The sequence below is a fragment of the Oncorhynchus tshawytscha genome, linkage group LG06 (genome assembly GCF_018296145.1).
Source record: "Oncorhynchus tshawytscha isolate Ot180627B linkage group LG06, Otsh_v2.0, whole genome shotgun sequence".
Classification (NCBI taxonomy): Eukaryota; Metazoa; Chordata; class Actinopteri; order Salmoniformes; family Salmonidae; genus Oncorhynchus; species Oncorhynchus tshawytscha.
Window position 1 is genome coordinate 40,451,405 of NC_056434.1, and position 21,896 is coordinate 40,473,300.

The 21,896-nt window shown below is 43.8% G+C and overlaps 1 protein-coding gene across 1 annotated transcript in view; it reads right to left on the reverse strand.

The window, feature by feature from the left end:
• Positions 1-9,317: 9,317 nt before the first annotated feature.
• LOC112232088 (diphosphoinositol polyphosphate phosphohydrolase 3-beta) overlaps positions 9,318-21,896 on the reverse strand; it is a 32,645-nt gene continuing 20,066 nt past the window's right edge. The window contains exons 3-5 of the mRNA XM_024398883.2: positions 17,516-17,560; positions 16,949-17,036; positions 9,318-11,073 (exon numbers count right to left, since the gene is read on the reverse strand). Coding sequence (XP_024254651.1) covers positions 10,871-11,073; positions 16,949-17,036; positions 17,516-17,560 — 336 coding nt within the window. The 3' untranslated portion in view covers positions 9,318-10,870. The remainder of the gene's footprint in view (positions 11,074-16,948; positions 17,037-17,515; positions 17,561-21,896) is intronic.

Consider the following 21,896-nt stretch of genomic DNA (forward strand, 5'->3'; position numbering starts at 1 on the left):
AGCCGGCTCTACGCATCAGGTCTCCAGTGCCTCTCCTTGGGCCGGCGTACATGGCACCAGCCTTACGCATGGTGTCCGCGGTTCACCAGCACAGCCCAGTGCGGGCTATTCAACCTCGCCGCACTGGCCTGGCTACCGGGAGCATTCAACCAGGTAAGGTTGGGCAGGCTCGGTGCTCAAGAGCTCCAGTGCACCTGCATGGTCCGGTCTACCCAGTGCCACCTCCACGCACCAGACCTCCGGTGGCAGCCCCCCGCACCAGGCTGTCTCTCTGTCGCATCCCTACAGATGTTCCCGCCTGTCCAGCGCTGCTAGAGCCTTCCTCCTGCCCAGAGCCGCTAGAGTCTCCCGTCTGTCCTGAGCCGCCAGCGTCTCCCGTCTGTCCTGAGCCGCCAGCGTCTCCCGTCTGTCCTGAGCCGCCAGCGTCTCCCGTCTGTCCTGAGCCGCCAGCGTCTCCCGTCTGTCCTGAGCCGCCAGCGTCTCCCGTCTGTCCTGAGCCGTCAGAGTCTCCCGTCTGTCCTGAGCCGTCAGAGTCTCCCGTCTGTCCTGAGCCGTCAGAGTCTCCCGTCTGTCCTGAGCCGTCAGAGTCTCCCGTCTGTCCTGAGCCACCAGAGTCTCCTGTCTGTCCTGAGCTGCCAGAGCCACCAGTCAGAGCCGTCAGCCAGCCAGGAGTCGCCAGGACCGCCAGAGCCGCCAGCCATCCAGGAGCTGCCAGAGCCGCCAGCCATCCAGGAGCTGCCAGAGCCGCCAGCCAGCCAGGAGCTGCTTGAGCCGTCAGTCAGCCAGGAGCTGCCAGCCAGCCAGGAGCTGCCAGAGCCACCAGCCAGCCAGCTGCCAGCCAGCCAGCCAGCAGTCAGCCAGGAGCTGCCAGAGCCGTCAGTCAGCCAGGCGATGCCAGAATCGCCCTTCACTCCGGAGCTGCTGGAGTCTCCCCCCTTGTCCGGTGCTGCCGGAGTCTCCCGCCTGTCCGGCGCTGCCGGAGTCTCCCGTCTGTCCGGCGCTGCCGTAATCTCCCGTCCATTTGGGACACATGGCTAGTGTCCCCAGTCGGAGGTCGGCAGCGAGGGTCACCGCTCATAAGAGGCCACGGGGGCGGCTGAGGAGACGGACAAAAACGGTGGTGAAGTGGGGTCCCAAATGGACCTTTATTTCCTTTGTTTTTCCTTTATTTAGTATGGTCAGGGCGTGAGTTGAGGTGGGCAGTCTATGTTTGTTTTTCTATGTTTGGTTTCTGTTTCGGCCTAGTATGGTTCTCAATCAGAGGCAGGTGTCATTAGTTGTCTCTGATTGAGAATCATACTTAGGTTGCCTGGGTTTCACTGTTGGTTTGTGGGTGTTTGTTCCCGTGTGTGTGTTTGTCGCCACGCGGTACTGTTTCGGTTTGTAGATTTCACGTTATCGTTTATTGTTTTTGTTCGTGTTCATTTGTCATTATTAAAAAACATCATGGACACTTACCACGCTGCATCTTGGTCCGAGCCTTACGATCTGCCGTTACACCATGTGCTTGCGCAGGTGCCTGAGAGCTAGGACCGAGCCAAGGGTTAACATAATGTGTGTTGTCTCTTCGTGTGCAGGTATGTCTTTCATTTTGTCCGAATTATGTTCTGTATCATTTAACTTTTGTATGTATGGTGTGCTGTTGTGCATTTAATGTGTGCACGCAGCACCTGTTATTTCCTTTTGGCGCTCTTTTGCCTAACCTTCGGCTAGCAAGGTGCCTGAGAGCTAGGACTGCGCCAAGGGTTAACATAATGTGTGTTGTCACTTCGTGTGCAGGGCAAATAAAAAATAATTCAACTAGCAGACCTCCAGTTGTGGCAGCGTCCTAATTAAAAGTACACAACGCAGAACGAACCATGTTACATCCACACCCTTCTGTTGTTGGGGTTGTTGTGTCTTTGGCTATGCCGGATTAAGTGGTATGACATGCTATTCTATAAAATAATTTCTCCGTAATTAATATTATCTGATTGAGCTAATCATGTATATGTAATCAACTAGAGAGTCGGGGCACCACAAGATAGTATTTATAGAGCTGTTATCTTCCGAATAAACTCTTAAAGACCTAGTAATATTTTACATCAATAGCAGTCAATATTAATCGTCATCTTAATTCAGTCTCATCTGAAAGTTGTAAATTCTTGGTTATCTGCACGAACCCTGACTAACAAGTTGAATCAGCAATACAAAATTGGGTTTATTTATTTATTAAATACCTAACTAATCACACAGAATTACACATACACATAATTAATCAACTTGATTACAAATTACGTCATAAAGGAAAACGTCCCTAGCGGGCTGAACAGATATGACAGCTGGTTACACAAAAGAAAAGGGTTTGGATTTGAGTGAAAGAGCGGGAAGACTGAGGAACAAAGGGCGAAGCTGTGCTATCGTAAATACAGTATGTTATGCATTCTAAATTACCGCCCATTTGGAAAAGGAAAATGCAATAAATATTTACTCGAGCTGCGCTTCGGTAGGTTGGTGGTAGATGGAAGGCCGTGTTGCCCAACCGAGTCCATTGTCCTTTGAAGAATGTTTCTGCTGGTAAATTGGAAAACGTTGTAGTAACGTCGTTTTGTGGTAGATGGGATACTCTGTCTGTTCCTTCCTAACCCTCATTTGTATCTGCTGTTACTAACTCAACGGCTAGGAGGTATCACTTCTGTAGTGAATAAGAGTTCAAAGTTCATACCATTCGCAAACAAAGCTCACGCTGATGTTGGCTTCGTTCTGTAGTTATTATCTGAACCAATCTGACATCAGACCGTCGTCCTCACATCCTCGGAGCAGGAGGTTACATTGTCGTCAAGGCTTTATATAGAAAAGGAGAGGAGGGTGTGTTTGAAAAGTTTTATAGCCCATGTCCCTTCACAGGGGCGGGCCACTGATTGAGCAGAGCCCTACCTTATGAAAACCCAAATCTCACATTTTAGAAGCTAAAATTACATTTCATCCCATCACGAATAATTTCATATTCAAACATTTAAACTTAAACAGTTCCATGTGAATCCGATAACTCTGATGTGTAGACTTTCCACTGTAGAGTTTGTCATCTTATCATTGATGAGAATGTCTCAGATGACAACCGCCAGAGCCGGCAGTCTGTCCTGAGCCGCCAGAGCTGCCAGTCAGCCAGGAGCCGCCAGGGCCGCCAGTCAGCCAGGTGCCTCCAGAGCTGTCAGCCAGCCAGGAGCCGCCAGAGCCGCCAGCCATCCAGGAGCTGCCAGAGCCGCCAGCCAGCCAGGAGCTGCCAGAGCCGTCAGTCAGCCAGGAGCTGCCAGAGCCATCAGTCAGCCAGGCGATGCCAGAATCGCCCCTCACTCCGGAGCTGCTGGAGTCTCCCCCCTTGTCCGGTGCTGCCGGAGTCTCCCGCCTGTCCAGCGCTGCCGGAGTCTCCCGTCCGTCCGGCGCTGCCGTAATCTCCCGTCCATTTGGGACACATGGCTAGTGTCCCCAGTCGGAGGACAACCGAACTGACATCATATTCATTAAGTACCACCGCATATGTTCAATTGGTCGGATTACCAGAATATAGTTCATTTCCCCCCCACCTTATGATGTTCCCAGAATCTCTATGTTTTAACCAAAGAGGTTTGCAAATGTAACATCAGTAGGGTAGAGAGAGGAAAAAGGGGAAAAGAGGTATTTATGACTGTCATAAACCTACCCCCAGGCCAATGTCATGACAGGGTTTTCCCACACAATTTCAACACAGAATACCTGCTTTTTAACATACTTAATTCAAAAAAGAAGACGAGTAGGAGGCCAGTATGTTGCAATAAACTTTAGTTAACTATTCATATATATAAATATATTTATGAAAGAATACATATCAGAGCAGTCAGCGTTGCACATCGGGACACACAACTGCAACACGTTTTGACTTCTAGTCTTCCTTCTTTTGTAAATATGTTATGTTAATAGTTCACTAAAGTTCTTTTGTAAATATGTTATGTTAATAGTTCACTAAAGTTCTTTTGTAAATATGTTATGTTAATAGTTCACTAAAGTTTATTGAAGCATACTGGCCGCCTACTCTTCTTCTTTCTTGGATTACCTGTCATATAGGGGCTTACCTGCTGCCATACTGCCCTTATCTCACCTAACATACTTAAACATTTTTAGAAGGAAAACTATTTCACTCATATTTCATAGAAATTTGGAAACTGGACTTTAAAGGTTGACTTTGGGCAAAAACACAAAAATAACAGCTTTAAACTGTGTAATTGATCAATGCACCATCATATCAGGCTCTTAATGCTTAAATAGAAAATGGATGAATAAGATATTTGGCTACAAAGTGCCATGTCTTACTGATCTCTACAGTTACTGGCAAGCTACAGTGGCTTGCTTAGCTAACAAACTAGCTACGTCGGTCACGGTGCGCATGACCAGAATGACACATCAATGAGCATTCGAAGGCGCACTCCATTTATATTTGAAAATTGAGAAAGAGGACTTGGATTGTTTTTCGTGTGCAAAGTGGACCGTTAAAGCACATTTCCTGCAATTCTATACATTTTGCTATGCTATCTGGGGGGCCCCGGACCGGTTCTAAATATTGGAGGGGGACATGCCCCACCATCCCCCATGGCAATTTTGCCTATGGTATGCGAACACCTTTAAAGGGAGACTCAGCAAAATGATGTTGCCACAAATAGCACGACAGATATTGAGATGATTGAGATGCAAGACTTGGCTCTCACACGGTCACACAGTCTATGCGCAAGCGCACAGATTTGATTCATTGCTGCTAAATCGTGGGGGCCACGAGACTAAAAACAGCGGAGAAGTTTACCCTCGTGCTTCACCACTCTTAGCTGTCGCGGAAATGTACCCACTATTTTGTTTACTTTGTCCATCTATGTCATATCGCTGAGTCTACCTTTAACTCCTTTGGGGAAGTTTGTAATGGACTATGATGGCGAGTGTCAAAGATACTATAAGAAAGGATCAAGTTGGGTTTTTGAGCTAGTGCTCAATTGACTCCCATTCACTCCTTCAAAGAGTGTACTCCTTGACCCAGAATGCACCACGTGGACCATTGACTCACTGGACACCATCCAACTCTGACACGAATTTAGCAAATGGTGGGAGTGAGCAAGCATGAGCAAGAGTGAGCAAGTACTTCCGGCGCCGACAGAGATGGCCGCCTCGCCGCGTTCCTAGGAAACTATGCAGTTTTTTGTTTTTTTACGTGTTATTTCTTACACTAGTACCCCAGGTCATCTTAGGTTTCTTTACATACAGCCGAGAAGAACTACTGAATATAAGATCAGCGTCAACTCACCATCAGTACGACCAAGAATATGTTTTTCGCGACGCGGATCCTGTGTTCTGCCTTACAACCAGTGTAACCGAGTGGATCACATGCAGCGACCAAAAAAAAAACGACTCAGAAAAAGAGGGAAACGAAGCGGTCTTCTGGTCAGACTCCGGAGACGGGCACATCGTGCACCACTCCCTAGCATTCTTCTTGCCAATGTCCAGTCTCTTGACAACAAGGTTGATGAAATCCGAGCAAGGGTAGCATTCCAGAGGGACATCAGAGACTGTAACGTTCTTTGCTTCACGGAAACATGGCTCACTGGAGAGACGCAATCCGAAGCGGTGCAGCCAGCGGGTTTCTCCACGCATCGCGCCGACAGAAACAAACATCTTTCTGGTAAGAAGACGGGCGGGGCGTATGTCTTATGGCCAACGTGACATGGTGTGATGAAAGAAACATACAGGAACTCAAATCCTTCTGTTCACCTGATTTAGAATTCCTCACAATCAAATGTAGACCGCATTATCTACCAAGAGAATTCTCTTCGATTATAATCACAGCCGTATATATCCCCCCCCAAGCAGACACATCGATGGCTCTGAACGAACTTTATTTAACTCTCTGCAAACTGGAAACGATTTATCCGGAGGCTGCATTCATTGTAGCTGGGGATTTTAACAAGGCTAATCTGAAAACAAGACTCCCTAAATTTTATCAGCATATCGATTGCGCAACCAGGGGTGGAAAGACCCTGGATCATTGTTACTCTAACTTCCGCGACGCATATAAGGCCCTGCCCCGCCCCCTTTCGGAAAAGCTGACCACGACTCCATTTTGTTGATCCCTGCCTACAGACAGAAACTAAAACAAGAAGCTCCCACGCTGAGGTCTGTCCAACGCTGGTCCGACCAAGCTGACTCCACACTCCAAGACTGCTTCCATCACGTGGACTGGGAGACGTTTCGTATTGCGTCAGACAACAACATTGACGAATACGCTGATACGGTGTGCGAGTTCATTAGAACGTGCGTTGAAGATGTCGTTCCCATAGCAACGATTAAAACATTCCCTAACCAGAAACCGTGGATTGATGGCAGCATTCGTGTGAAACTGAAGGCACGAACCACTGCTTTTAATCAGGGCAAGGTGTCTGGTAACATGACTGACTACAAACAGTGCAGCTATTCCCTCCGCAAGGCTATCAAACAAGCTAAGCGCCAGTACAGAGACAAAGTAGAATCTCAATTCAACGGCTCAGACACAAGAGGTATGTAGCAGGGTCTACAGTCAATCACGGACTACAGGAAGAAACCCAGCCCAGTCACGGACCAGGATGTCTTGCTCCCAGGCAGACTAAATAACTTTTTTGCCCGCTTTGAGGACAATACAGTGCCACTGACACGGCCTGCAACGGAAACATGCGGTCTCTCCTTCACTGCAGCCGAAGTGAGTAAGACATTTAAACGTGTTAACCCTCGCAAGGCTGCAGGCCCAGACGGCATCCCCAGCCGCGCCCTCAGAGCATGCGCAGACCAGCTGGCCGGTGTGTTTACGGACATATTCAATCAATCCCTATACCAGTCTGCTGTTCCCACATGCTTCAAGAGGGCCACCATTGTTCCTGTTCCCAAGAAAGCTAAGGTAACTGAGCTAAACGACTACCGCCCCGTAGCACTCACATCCGTCATCATGAAGTGCTTTGAGAGACTAGTCAAGGACCATATCACCTCCACCCTACCTGACACCCTTGACCCACTCCAATTTGCTTACCGCCCAAATAGGTCCACAGACGATGCAATCTCAACCACACTGCACACTGCCCTAACCCATCTGGACAAGAGGAATACCTATGTGAGAATGCTGTTCATCGACTACAGCTCGGCATTCAACACCATAGTACCCTCCAAGCTCGTCATCAAGCTCGAGACCCTGGGTCTCGACCCCGCCCTGTGCAACTGGGTACTGGACTTCCTGACGGGCCGCCCCAGGTGGTGAGGGTAGGCAACAACATCTCCTCCCCGCTGATCCTCAACACTGGGGCCCCACAAGGGTGCGTTCTGAGCCCTCTCCTGTACTCCCTGTTCACCCACGACTGCGTGGCCATGCACGCCTCCAACTCAATCATCAAGTTTGCGGACGACACAACAGTGGTAGGCTTGATCACCAACAACGACGAGACGGCCTACAGGGAGGAGGTGAGGGCCCTCGGAGTGTGGTGTCAGGAAAATAACCTCACACTCAACGTCAACAAAACTAAGGAGATGATTGTGGACTTCAGGAAACACCAGAGGGAACACCCCCATCCACATCGATGGAACAGTAGTGGAGAGGGTAGCAAGTTTTAAGTTCCTCGGCATACACATCACAGACAAACTGAATTGGTCCACTCACACAGACAGCATCGTGAGGAAGGCGCAGCAGCGCCTCTTCAACCTCAGGAGGCTGAAGAAATTCGGCTTGTCACCAAAAGCACTCACAAACTTCTACAGATGCACAATCGAGAGCATCCTGGCGGGCTGTATCACCGCCTGGTATGGCAACTGCACCGCCCTCAACCGTAAGGCTCTCCAGAGGGTAGTGAGGTCTACACAACGCATCACCGGGGGCAAACTACCTGCCCTCCAGGACACCTACACCACCCGATGCTACAGGAAGGCCCTAAAGATCATCAAGGACATCAACCACCCGAGCCACTGCCTGTTCACCCCGCTGCCATCCAGAAGGCGAGGTCAGTACAGGTGCATCAAAGCTGGGACCGAGAGACTGAAAAACAGCTTCTATCTCAAGGCCATCAGACTGTTAAACAGCCACCACTAACATTGAGTGGCTACTGCCAACACACTGTCAATGACACTGACTCTACTCCAGCCACTTTAATCATGGGAATTGATGGGAAATGATGTAAATATATCACTAGCCACTTTAAACAATGCTACCTTATATAATGTTACTTACCCTACATTGTTCATCTCATATGCATACGTTGATACTGTACTCTATATCATCGACTGCATCCTTATGTAATACATGTATCACTAGCCACTTTAACTATGCCACTTGGTTTACATACTTATCTCATATGTATATACTGTACTCGATATCATCTACTGTATCTTGCCTATGCTGCTCTGTACCATTACTCATTCATATATCCTTATGTACATATTCTTTATCCCCTTACACTGTGTATGACAGTAGTTTTTTTTGGAATTGTTAGTTAGATTACTTGCTCGTTATTACTGCATTGTCGGAACTAGAAGCACAAGCATTTCGCTACACTCGCATTAACATCTGCTAACCATGTGTATGTGACAAATAAGATTTGATTTGATTTGATTTGATTTAGCATCACAATGTGGCCGTCACCCATTGTTACACAACAGCTCCCCTGTTTATTAACATTTTGCTTTCTTGAATGCAACCCTTTCATGACCCTGCTGAGGTAATAGTTGTGATAGGCTCAAAAATTTGCAGGAGGTGGTACATGAGTTCGATTGACAGATGGAGGAAAAAGAAAGGGAAATGAGTGGACTTCCTAGGATTTTGGAAAATACCTTGAGAATTAGTCATGTCCAAATGAAGTGCAAAATGAATTAAAAAGCAAGGCTAAAATCACATTTTTCCATACCAGTAATATTAGTACCGCAAAGATCCTTGGAATTTGCTGACTGAAAAGCTCAGACAAAATCAAAAAGTGATCACAAGACACATTATGTGCTAATATTTAATTAATTAATTAATTCAAGTCAGACCAGCCCCTGCCCAGACAGAAACTATAATGCTTGTAGACATGCCAGACCACTGCATTCCTCGATAGCACTTCACCTTTCTTCTGCCGCCATTCTTATTGTAGACTCTTGGTGGTCTATAGAGTGCAGGTCTATAGAATGGAATATCTTACGAGAGCAATGCCTCTGAACGATTGTTGACGTTTGAAAACTTGGGTGTTACATTTGACTAAAACATTTAATAAACACACAAGCTATAATCGTCTACTTTGAGAAACTCAATCATCAAAAACATAGTCCAGTTTTGATATTTAAACACAGTATCTTTATTTAAGAACGAGAGTGAAGAGCAGAGTACACATTTGTGTACACATGCAGTTGTGTAACCCTCAATCACTTTGATTGGAAAGATAAAATAACTAACACATGCTATTTTATAATAGCATCAGTTTTTGATCCTTTCAGTTACATGTCAAAGCCAGAGCTGCCAGAGCAGATATTCTTGTGTATCCTCTGTCCTGTTTAAATACTCCAAATTCGAATGATTAATGGCGGCGGCCATTAATAATGTACATATCAAAAAATGTACCATTAACAAAATGGAGTCATTTTTGCAACACTTGCTAAATCCTCACATACATTCTAAATACAATGCAAAAGCATCATAGTATCCTTGACAATCAGCTCAAGGCACAAGCCCTCTCAAACCTTTCTATGACGATCTATTTCTCCTCCAGCAAAAAAATAGCCTGGTCAAGCAGACTGACCGATGTACTCACATTTAGTTTTTTTTTCAATTGTCAAGTGAAACAAAATGTGAGCTATCACACAATCAGGCTGGTTTCACCAGGCTAGTAAAAGTATCTGTGCTAAAATGATCTGTTTTCCCTCCCAGTGCCCACATTCACATCTTATGAATTTGACACACATTACACAGGTTACTATGGCTGTTAAGACACTTGATTCTTGACTCTGTTCTGTGTTCCGTTTGAAAGACATGTCAGTCACAGGCCTTTATGCTTTCACTAGTCAATCATGCAGGCAGACACAGAAAAATATCCCTGTAAGTTATATTATAGCCCTCACAGAAAAATATCAATGTAACTTGGAATATGTTCCCACTTAAAACATTTTCCCACTCAAAACATATTTGTTAAAACCATTATTGGGCTGTATTCCATATATTCTAAAAATAAATATGTACAAATCTTTTGTTCTTGCGCAATACTGTGTGGTTGTAGATAAGCAAACAGTCTTTTAAATGATCCAGTTTCTAGGCCAAAGCTGCTCTTTCAAACTCACTATGTAAACTAGAAAACAGCTCGTAAGGACATGGAAATGGTGCTACTTATTACTATACAACTATAAGCAGTAGGAAATGGGAAACTAAAAATTAGATGTCACTTTCCCAAATAAGTTATTTACTTGTTCAACAGGAGATATCTCTATGAAATGTACTTTGGCAGTGAAGAGTTCAAGTTATGAGACTCACTTAAACTAAGCAGCAATTGGGGTTTTGGCATAAAGGACATGAGCCTTTCTAGAGCGAACACTACCTTCTATTGGCCTACCAGAGCTACTTCCCCCGTAGAAAGCAGTTCACCAAAGGGCTGCATTGACCAAAGAACGTAGTAGACTGATGTTATGGAATCAAAATGTAGAATAAGAATAACTTGAAACAAAAGACCTCTGACTCTGAGGTTGATGTCATTCTGATGATAGAAAGCCAAACATGACCACAAGGATTTGGCAAGATGGCAGAAACAGACTGGCACCTAGGCTAGGTCCTCTTATGATGCTGGTTCCTTTGATTGCGATGTCTTTCCTATCTGTTGACCAAGGGTGGTCCTCTATCTGTCCCCTATGTGGAGGTGACGTAGTGAGGGGCTTTGTCGTCCGTCAGGGGGGAGACCCAGGTGTTACCATTGGTGGGGTCACAACAGGTAGAGCTGCAGGTGGGGTTACATGTGACTGTGAGTCGGTGCAGGTACTCCGCATGGACAGGCTTGTGGCACTGCAACACCTGGATAGCCTCGTCGATCTTGAACCACTTCCGTTTCCTACCTGAAATAGGTAGCGTAGAGAGAGAGGGAGGTCAGATGAGGGCTGTATTAAAGACCCAATGCAGCCATTTTTTATCATGATATCAAAACATTTCTGGTTAATGATCAAGCACCTTACTGTGATTGAAAACAAACAAAACAGCTTTATTTTTCATTTGGGGGTAGATCAGCTTTAATATTGCAGATATATAACACTACCACCCCTCCCCTATATGGAGTAAACTAATAGACAACAACACTTAGGCTTCTACTTCCAGCTTATACATACTATACACATTTTACAGACACAGTATATTTTACAATAGTTACATTTTTCTTGGTTTTAGTCCCATCCTTCAGCTAACCTCAACCCATCCCATCTATCTCTGAAGACCATCCAGTTTTGATTTCTATTAGCCATATATTTTTCAACTGTGCATTTTCACAAAAGTTCTGAAACTATATACATTTTACATACACAGTATATTTTACAACAGTTATCTTATTTTTAATCCCACCCTTCAGCTCCACTCAACCCGTCCCATCTATCTCTGAACACAATACAGTTTTGCTTTCTATTTGCCATATATTTTTAAAATGTGCTGTGATGTTTCACAAAAGTTTGGAACCTTGGAACTCAAAATTGAACTCAGGTGCATCCTGTTTCCATTGATCATCCTTGAGACATTTCTACAACTTGATTGAATTTACCACAGGTGGACTTCAATCATAGGACAATATTTGGAAAGGCACACACCTGTCTATGTAAGGTCCCACAGTTGTCAGAGCGAAAAACCAAGCCATGAGGTCGAAGGAATTGTCCTTAGAGCTCAGAGACAGGATTGTGTCGGGGCACAGATCTGGGGAAGGGTACCAACATTGTTTTGCAGCATTGAAGGTCCCCAAGAACACATTATTCTTGAATGGAAGAAGTTTGGAATCACCAAGACTCTTCCTAGAGCTGGCCACCCAGCCAAACTGAGCAATTGGGGGAGAAGGGCCTTGGTCAGAGAGGTGAACAAGAACCTGATGGTCACTCTGTCATAGCATCATGCTGTGGGGATGTTTTTCAGCTGTGGGGATGCTTGTTCAGCTCCAGAAAGCTCAGGACCTCAGACTGGGGTGAAGGTTCACCTTCCAACAGTACAATGACCCTAAGCACACAGCCAAGACAATGCTGGAGTGGCTTCGGGACAAGACTCTGAATATCCTTGAGGAGCCCAGCCAAAGCCCGGACTTGAACCGCATCTCTGGAGAGGCCTGAAAATAGCTGTGCAGCGACACTCCTCATCCAACCTGACAGAACTTGAGAGGATCTGCAGAGAAGTGGAGAAACTCCCCAAATACAGGTGTGCCAAAGCATGTAGCGTCATACCCAAGAAGACTCGAGGCAGTAGTCGCTGCCAAATGTGCTTCAAAATACTGAGTAAAGGGTATGAATCGTTATGTAAATGTGATAAAATATACATTTGCAAAAATGTCTAAAACCCCTTTTTTTTTACATTATGGGGTACTGTGTGTAGATTGATGAGGGGGAAAAAAACAGTTTAATTTTAGAATAAGGCTGTAATGTAACACAATGTGGAAAAAGTCAAGGGGGTTGAGTATTTTATGAATGCACTGTATATAACCTTTTATTTGTTGCAAGAATTCTGTATAATAACTTAAAATGAAGAACTACGTTTTGTATCCAGCATTGTTTTGTTTATCAGTTCATGAACCATATGTCATGGAATCGGTACATTGAAAATCTTTTCCCAACTATTTTGCAATCTATATGGCACAGCTGGCAATTTTTTGGACCTTAAATGGAACTGGTATACTTTTTTGAATGAATCAGAATTTCTCACTTTCTCCCCCTTCCATTTTTGTGCTAATGCCGCAATTAGTTGGTTGTAATTTTGAGCAATGCCTGCCATCAAGGCAAAGGGTGGCTACTTTGAAGAATCTCAAATATATTTGGATTTGTTTAACACTTTTTTGGTAACTACATGATTCCATATGTGTTATTTCATAGTTTTGATGTCTTCAAGATTATTCTACAATGTAGAAAAAATGTTAAATAAAGAACAACCCTTGAATGAGTAAGTGTGTCCAAACTTTTGACTGGTACTATACATATACAAACATTTTTAAAAACCTGTTTTTGCTTTTTCATTATGGGGTGTTTGTAGATTAATGAGGGGGATAAAAACAATTTAATCAATTTTAGAATAAGGCTGTAACATAACAAAATGTGGAAAAAAGGTAAGGGGTCTGAAAAATTTACGAAAGCACTGTATGTGCTTCTTGTTGGACTTCCCCATACGAACATTTGTTTGAAAACAGTGACTAAACCTCTGTAGTCCTTTACACATTATCCCCACCCCTAAACACCGATCAGCTCTGAAAAAAATGTACATTAATGCTGCTGAATGTTGTGAACTTTAGTAGGATTGGACATTTCTGTCATTCATCCTGTGGTGTTTATGAAGCCATCACCTCGGCTTCCAACCAAAGCCTCTGTATAATGCGTTCCCATAAAAACCATCTGTCCGGTTAACTATCAGTTTACGTTATTTATACAGCTCTTAAAAACCACTTTCTCCTGCCGTCCAATTGCTACACATATATTATCATTCAAGTATTTTGCAAAAGGCCCTCAAGTGCCCTCTGACATTAAAATGGGATACTGAGGGGGAGTAGTGTGTGTGTGTGTGTGTGTGTGTGGGGGGGGATACACTGACCCCTGAGGTAGCGCTAGCGCTAGCCCTGGAGGAGCAGGTGAGTGTAACTTGTAAGACAAGCCCACAAATGTAGAGCCTGATCGGGCACAGTCACAGGCCTTGTATAGGGCAAGAGAGGACAGAGGGAGGGGCCACAGCGCAGTGACTTGAAAACAACTGTGCACATTAAAGGCTGAAAGTGGCAATTTTAGGCCCTTTATAGACCTACTGTATACATGCCTCCTGTAAGACCTTATGATCCATGCACCATACATGACACAGAACATCTTGGTGTCATTATACTCCTTATAGTGTGCTCTAACATATGGAGTATGTCTACATTCTGAAATACAACTTTTCACATTCTTTTATTTATCATAAAGAATATTAATATGTTAAATTAATTAATTGGAAAATGTGCATATGTTCGAGCACACGGGTCATAAGATCTTACAAACTTGCCACTTTCATCACTATTTTCTCTAAAATGTTTGTGATACAAATGTAAAAAGCATGTCAAATGTAACTCCTCTCAATTAAGTTTCTATGTGAGAATTGGCAGAACAATCTGACATACCAAAAATATTTCCCGTTGGTGAAAAAATAGCTCCCGTTGGTGTGGAATTGCCCCACTGGCTACAGCCTCCTAAACAAATTATGGTGATCATTTTTCAATTACAGTGCTGTGTAGAATGTGTCTAGTTAGTGTGGTGTTTTCTCCTGTACAATATTTACTTGACAGTCATTTGCACAGATACCACATAGTTACTGAACATGGAAATTGTCTTCATGGAAATAACACACATATACAAGCAACTTTTTAAAAACACACAATTTGGCACAATTTGATTGACCTTTTATAGATATACAAACTAAGTTTCAAAACATAAGTGAACATTAAATACTGTACAGTCGTGGCCAAAAGTTTTGAATTACACAAATATTAATTTTCACAAAGTCTGCTGCCTCAGTTTGAATAATGGCAATTTGCATATACTCCAGAATGTTATGAAGAGTGATCAGATTAATTGAAATTAATTGCAAAGTCCCTATTTTCCAATGCAAATGAACTGAATCCCCCAAAAACATTTCCACTGCATTTCAGCCCTGCCACAAAAGGACCAGCTGACATCATGTCAGTGATTCTCTCGTTAACACAGGTGTGAGTGTTGACGAGGACAAGGCTGGAGATCACTCTATCATGCCGATTGAGTTCAAATAACAGACTGGAAGCTTCAAAAAGGAGGGTGGTGCTTGGAATCATTGTTCTTCCTCTGTCAATCATGGTTACCTGCAAGGAAACACATGCCGTCATCATTGCTTTGCACAAAAAGGGCTTCACAGGCAAGGATATTGATGCCAGTAAGATTGCACCCAAATCAACCATATATCGGATCATCAAGAACCTCAAGGAGAGCAGTTCAATTGTTGGCTTCAGGGCGCCTAAGAAAGTCCAGCAAGCACCAGGACTGTCTCCTAAAGTTGATTCAGTAGCGGGATCAGGGCACCACAAGTACAGAGCTTGCTCAGGAATGGCAGCAGGCAGGTGTGAGTGCAGGCAGGTGTGAGACTTTTGGAGGATGGCCTGGTGTCAAGGGCAGCAAAGAAGCCACTTCTCTCCTGGAAAAACATCAGGGACAGATTGATATTCTGCAAAAGGTACAGGGGTAAAGTCATTTTCTCTGATGAATCCCCTTTCCGATTGTATGGGGCATCCGGAAAAAAGCTTGTCCGGAGAAGACAAGGTGAGCGCTACCATCAGTCCCGTGTCATGCAAACAGTAAAGCATCCTGAGAACATTCATGTGTGGGGTTGCTTCTCAGCCAAGGGAGTGGGCTCACTCACAATTTTGCCTAATGGCACCAAAACATCCTCCGAGAGCAACTTCTCCCAACCATCCAGGAACAGTTTGGTGATGAACAAGGCCTGTTCCAGCATGATGGAGCACCTTGCCATAAGGCAAAAGTGATAACTAAGTGGCTCGGGGAACAAAATATCAATATTTTGGGTCCATGGCCAGGAAACTCCGCAGACCTTAATCCCATTGAGAACTTGTGGTCAATCCTCAAGAGGTGGGTGGACAAACAAAAACCCAGAAATTCTGACAAACTCCAAGCATTGATCATGCAAGAATGGGCTGCCATCAGTCAGGATGTGGCCCAGAAGTTAATTGACAGCATGCCAGGGTGGATTGCAGAGGTCTTGAAAAAGAAGGGTCAACACTGCAAACTCTTTGCATCAACTTCATGTAATTGTCAATAAAAGCCTTTGACACTTATGAAATGCTTGTAATTATAATTCAGTATTCCATAGTAACATCTGACAAAAATATCTAAAGACACTGAAGCAGCAAACTTTGTGAAAATTAATATTTGTGTCATTCTCAGATTTTTTTTGGCCATGACTGTATTGTCAAACCATTCTTCAAATGTTATTTTGAAATCCAGCTAGACGCTGACATTAGTGAAGTTCAACAGGTGTTTGACAACTATTACTGTAGACATGTACAGACATGGACATGTCCCTCTGGGCCAGTATCTTAAGTGACAACAGAGACCCTGTCAGTCTGTCGGTCTTAATTCCCCTCTCAGGGTTTACTAGAGGTCTCCTACTAACTGAACTGAGTTCAGCCTCTATATGAAGCCCTATCGTCCTAACATGAAAGTGTTCAATTTCTCTAACCTATTTTACCAATCTAAAGAATTTGTTTTTTGATACAACATGAGCACTACTGTATGCAACTCCAATTTACACACTCCAAGCAGTATTCGTGTGTTTGTCTTTTCATGATATAAATGACGTACTGGAATTGACTTTAATACACTCTCTATTAAAATATTATATGATGATGATTTTCATTAAGTACCCTGGAGGTAAACTAAAAGTCCTCAAAAAAAAGGAGATCAAAACCCTTTTGTTTCGTGATGCACAAGTGTGTTTGTGTGTTGCAATCACAGACGGAGAGAGAAGGACCAGGGTCCAGGGTGTGAGAGAAACAGGAGGGGGGGGAAAGAAAGACGTAGTGTTGTAGGAAGAAAAGATTGTTTGTCTACATTTCTCAAGAAAAGTTCCCAGTTTCCCACCAATTGTGTCGGAGAGGAAATACTTAGACGAAAGACATGCACGAAGGTGTAAAGAAATGTGGGAAAATAGTGCTCCCTAACCAGATGTCATCATACAGTAGAAGCCTACCGATGTTGACAGAATCCTCCCAGTCCTCCAAGGTCTCCGTCACAGTCAGGACATAGACGTACGTCCTGTGTTTCCTGTCCTGGTTGTGCTAAAAGACAGACAAACAGACAGACTGCTTCAAATCATAATAATACCCTTTCAGTCTTGGAAGTGTTTCTGTAATACATGCAGGGCTTTTAAGTGTTGTATTCAAACTTTTTCTCCGGGAAACCCATTGTTTTGCCAGAATTTCTGGCAACTCCACCCCAGCCCAAATCTAATGACACAACCTTAAAATCAATTTTTACACAAACAAATAACCTGATTCATTTATTTCTCTCTCTCTTATCAAAAATAACCAAAATACATTTACTCAATAATCTGTACTTCTGTACTCTTTTTGTCTTTTATTATGTGGCGTCCCCACTACAGTTTCCTCAAGGGTTCACAACCCCAACTTTGAAAACCACTTATGTAAGGTTTAAGGAATTGGATTTAATAATAATGTTGTAATGAGAGCAATGTTTTGATATGTGATACATGCATCATGATGTACAGTGCTATGACATGATGATTTGTGAGGCTTACTTCAAAAACCCCCAGTAGCCTGCCAAGCTTTCCCTTTACACCAGCCTGGAGTGACACAGACATACAGATAACAACAAAGGACAGTCAGCTAGTATATAAACACCAATACCAATACATTCCCACATCCTACATTATCCACAAGACAGAAACACTTTTAAAAGTTACGTTACAGGACTAGCATGTAGTGGACAGAAAGCTGTACTATACTGTTAAATTACCTTCAGCAAGACAATTCATTTCAGAAAACCAAATCAAATTCTCCTAAATGTAAGTGTAGCATATGGAGATGTGTGAAATTCCCTCCTCAGCCTGAATTGTCCCCACTTATGCTGCCGAATAGCTAGTTTTTCGGTGGCACGACTGGGTAAGACCTTTTAGGAGATGGTCACATGTGCTTAAGAGGCTGAGGTCCTGAGGTCAAGGCTCAGTATGAGCTGAAGAGGGGGGAAGTGGTATTCACTAAGCAAGCAGTGTAACGTCCTTTAAAATGGTGCCGTGACCCATAATTTTCAGTTGCGCTCAGCTCAACTGAGGAGTGAGTTTCGGGGTTGAATGTAGCGGGGGGGTCTGTGAAACTCACTCCACAGCCTAAAGTGTCCCCACTTGCGCTGCAGCATAGCTAGCTTTTCTGTGCGCGACTGGGTAAGACGCTTCAGGAGTGTGTGTTTGCGAGGCAGATATCCTGGGTTCAAGCCTTGGTAAGAGCTGAATCAGTGGAAAGTGGTACTTACTAAGCAAAAACAAATACATTTCTTTATGATAGAGTCATTTATCACAAATTAAAACAACTAAAAAATAATCCATATATCATGATATTCACAAGCAAGAAATTTGCTCGTTTTGGTAAAGCACATATCCCATCTGGAAAAGAATACCCATGTAAGAATGCTGTTCAATGCATACAGCTCAGCATTCAACACAATAGTCCCCTCCATGCTCATCATTAAGCTTGAGACCCTGGGTCTCAACGCCGCCCTGTGCGATTGGATCCTGGAGTTCCTGACGGGCCGCCCCCAGGTAGAGAAGGTAGGAAACAACATCTCCACTTCGCTGACTCTCAACACTGGGGCCCCACTAGGGTGCGTGCTCAGAGCCCTCCTGTACTCCCTGTGCACCCATGACTGCGTGGCCATGCACACCTCCAACTCAATCATAAAGTTTGTAAATGACACAACAGTAGTGGGCCTGATTACCAACAACAACGAGCCTACAGGGAGGAGGTGAGGGCACTCGGATTGTGGTGTCAGGAAAACAACCTCTCACTCAACGTCAACAAAACAAAAGGAGATGATCGTGGACTTCAGGAAACAGCAGAGGGAACACCCCCCTATCCACTTCGACAGGACAGTAGTGGAGAAGGTGGAAAGTTAAGTTCCTCGGCATACACATCATAGACAAACTGAAATGGTCCACCCACACAGACAGTGTGATGAAGAAGGCGCAACAGCACCTCTTCAACCTCAAGAAGATGAAGAAATTTGGCTTGTCACCTAAAACCCTCACAATCTTATACAGATTTTTACAATTTAGAGCATCCTGTCGGGCTGTATCACCACCTGGTACGGCAACTGCACCGGCCACAACCGCAAGGCTCTCCAGAGGGTGGAGAGCACAACGCATCACTGGGACAAACTACCTGCCCTCCAGGACACCTACAGCACCCGATGTCACAGGAAGGCCAAAAAGATCAAAGGACAACAACCACCCGAGTCACTGCCTGTTCAGACTTGAAATCATTGGCCACTTTAATAAATAGATCACTAGTCACTTTAATAATGCCACTTTAATAATGTTTACATATCTTGCATTACTCATCATATACAGTGCCTTGCGAAAGTATTCGGCCCCCTTGAACTTTGCGACCTTTTGCCACATTTCAGGCTTCAAACATAAAGATATAAAACGGTATTTTTTTGTGAAGAATCAACAACAAGTGGGACACAATCATTAAGTGGAACGACATTTATTGGATATTTCAAACTTTTTTAACAAATCAAAAACTGAAAAATTGGGCGTGCAAAATTATTCAGCCCCTTTACTTTCAGTGCAGCAAACTCTCTCCAGAAGTTCAGTGAGGATCTCTGAATGATCCAATGTTGACCTAAATGACTAATGATGATAAATACAATCCACCTGTGTGTAATCAAGTCTCCGTATAAATGCACCTGCACTGTGATAGTCTCAGAGGTCCGTTAAAAGCGCAGAGAGCATCATGAAGAACAAGGAACACACCAGGCAGGTCCGAGATACTGTTGTGAAGAAGTTTAAAGCCGGATTTGGATACAAAAAGATTTCCCAAGCTTTAAACATCCCAAGGAGCACTGTGCAAGCGATAATATTGAAATGGAAGGAGTATCAGACCACTGCAAATCTACCAAGACCTGGCCGTCCCTCTAAACTTTCAGCTCATACAAGGAGAAGACTGATCAGAGATGCAGCCAAGAGGCTCATGATCACTCTGGATGAACTGCAGAGATCTACAGCTGAGGTGGGAGACTCTGTCCATAGGACAACAATCAGTCGTATATTGCACAAATCTGGCCTTTATGGAAGAGTGGCAAGTAGAAAGCCATTTCTTAAAGATATCCATAAAAAGTGTTGTTTAAAGTTTGCCACAAGCCACCTGGGAGACACACCAAACATGTGGAAGAAGGTGCTCTGGTCAGATGAAACCAAAATTGAACTTTTTGGCAACAATGCAAAACGTTATGTTTGGCGTAAAAGCAACACAGCTCATCACCCTGAACACACCATCCCCACTGTCAAACATGGTGGTGGCAGCATCATGGTTTGGGACTGCTTTTCTTCAGCAGGGACAGGGAAGATGGTTAAAATTGATGGGAAGATGGATGGAGCCAAGCAAAATCTACAATGGAATGGTTCAAAAATAAACATATCCAGGTGTTAGAATGGCCAAGTCAAAGTCCAGACCTGAATCCAATCGAGAATCTGTGGAAAGAACTGAAAACTGCTGTTCACAAATGCTCTCCATCCAACCTCACTGAGCTTGAGCTGTTTTGCAAGGAGGAATGGGAAAAAATGTCAGTCTCTCGATGTGCAAAACTGATAGAGACATACCCCAAGCGACTTACAGCTGTAATCGCAGCAAAAGGTGGCGCTACAAAGTATTAACTTAAGGGGGCTGAATAATTTTGCACGCCCAATTTTTCAGTTTTTGATTTGTTAAAAAAGTTTGAAATATCCAATAAATGTCGTTCCACTTCATGATTGTGTCCCACTTGTTGTTGATTCTTCACAAAAAAATACAGTTTTATATCTTTATGTTTGAAGCCTGAAATGTGGCAAAAGGTCGCAAAGTTCAAGGGGGCCGAATACTTTCGCAAGGCACTGTATGTCTATACTGTATTCTACACCATCTTTTGCATCTTGCCTATGCCGTTCAGTCATTGTTCATCAATATATTTATATGTATATATTCTTATCCCATCCCTTTACTTGCATGTGTGTGTATTAGGTAGTTGTTGTGGAATTGTTAGATTACTTGTTAGATATTACTGCACTGTCGGAACTAGAAGCACAAGCATTTTGCCACACTCGCAAAAACATCCGCTAACCATGTGTATTTGACCAATACAATTTGATTTGATATTTTTCCCAACCAATGACGACAGGTTTGACAGTACTCTACCCTCACCCCCTGCAAAAGCCGGATGGGAACATCGACTGACTGTGGGATATTTTCATGCCGAGACGGAATTCCAGCAGATCAACGTGACTAGCCAAAGGGAACAGCATGTCTCTGCTCCCATAGAACTCAGTCTCAGCATTGTCCATGAAGAGGATTGCATGTTAACTCTCTGTTTGTGGTTTGGCCCGTCTCAAGAGAAGATCCCCAGGACTGAAGCGCACAGCAGTTTGGTCCGGAAAATAAAAACATGTCCAAGAACACAGGCTAATGATCATAGCTATAATGTTACCCTGGATCCAGATCTGTTTGTGCTATCTTGCCAACTCTATTGCTGTCATTGTCATTCATCACGCCAAACAGAGATGTAGTGGAGAGGGTAGACGCACGTAAACGACATTTATCCACCTTTTGCGGAAAGATTCATTGAAAGTATAGAGCGCTTTACTTTACTCATCGCAAACGGCGATCAGCTTTTACCCACTTTTTAAAAAAACACTAGATCACCGATGCCAAACAATGATACGTTAGGGATGGAGTTGGCAAGACAACACAAACAGATTGGTGACCAGGCTAATATATAGGCTAAGGTCAAACAGAATGTTTGTGAAAGAAAGCAGATTCAATTAAATGGCGGATAAGAAACATTATGGAGGTGGGTGACATTTAGCCGTGGAGCAAGTTCAAAACTCATCATACCATTCATGAGAATATCAAACGATCAACTAAGATATA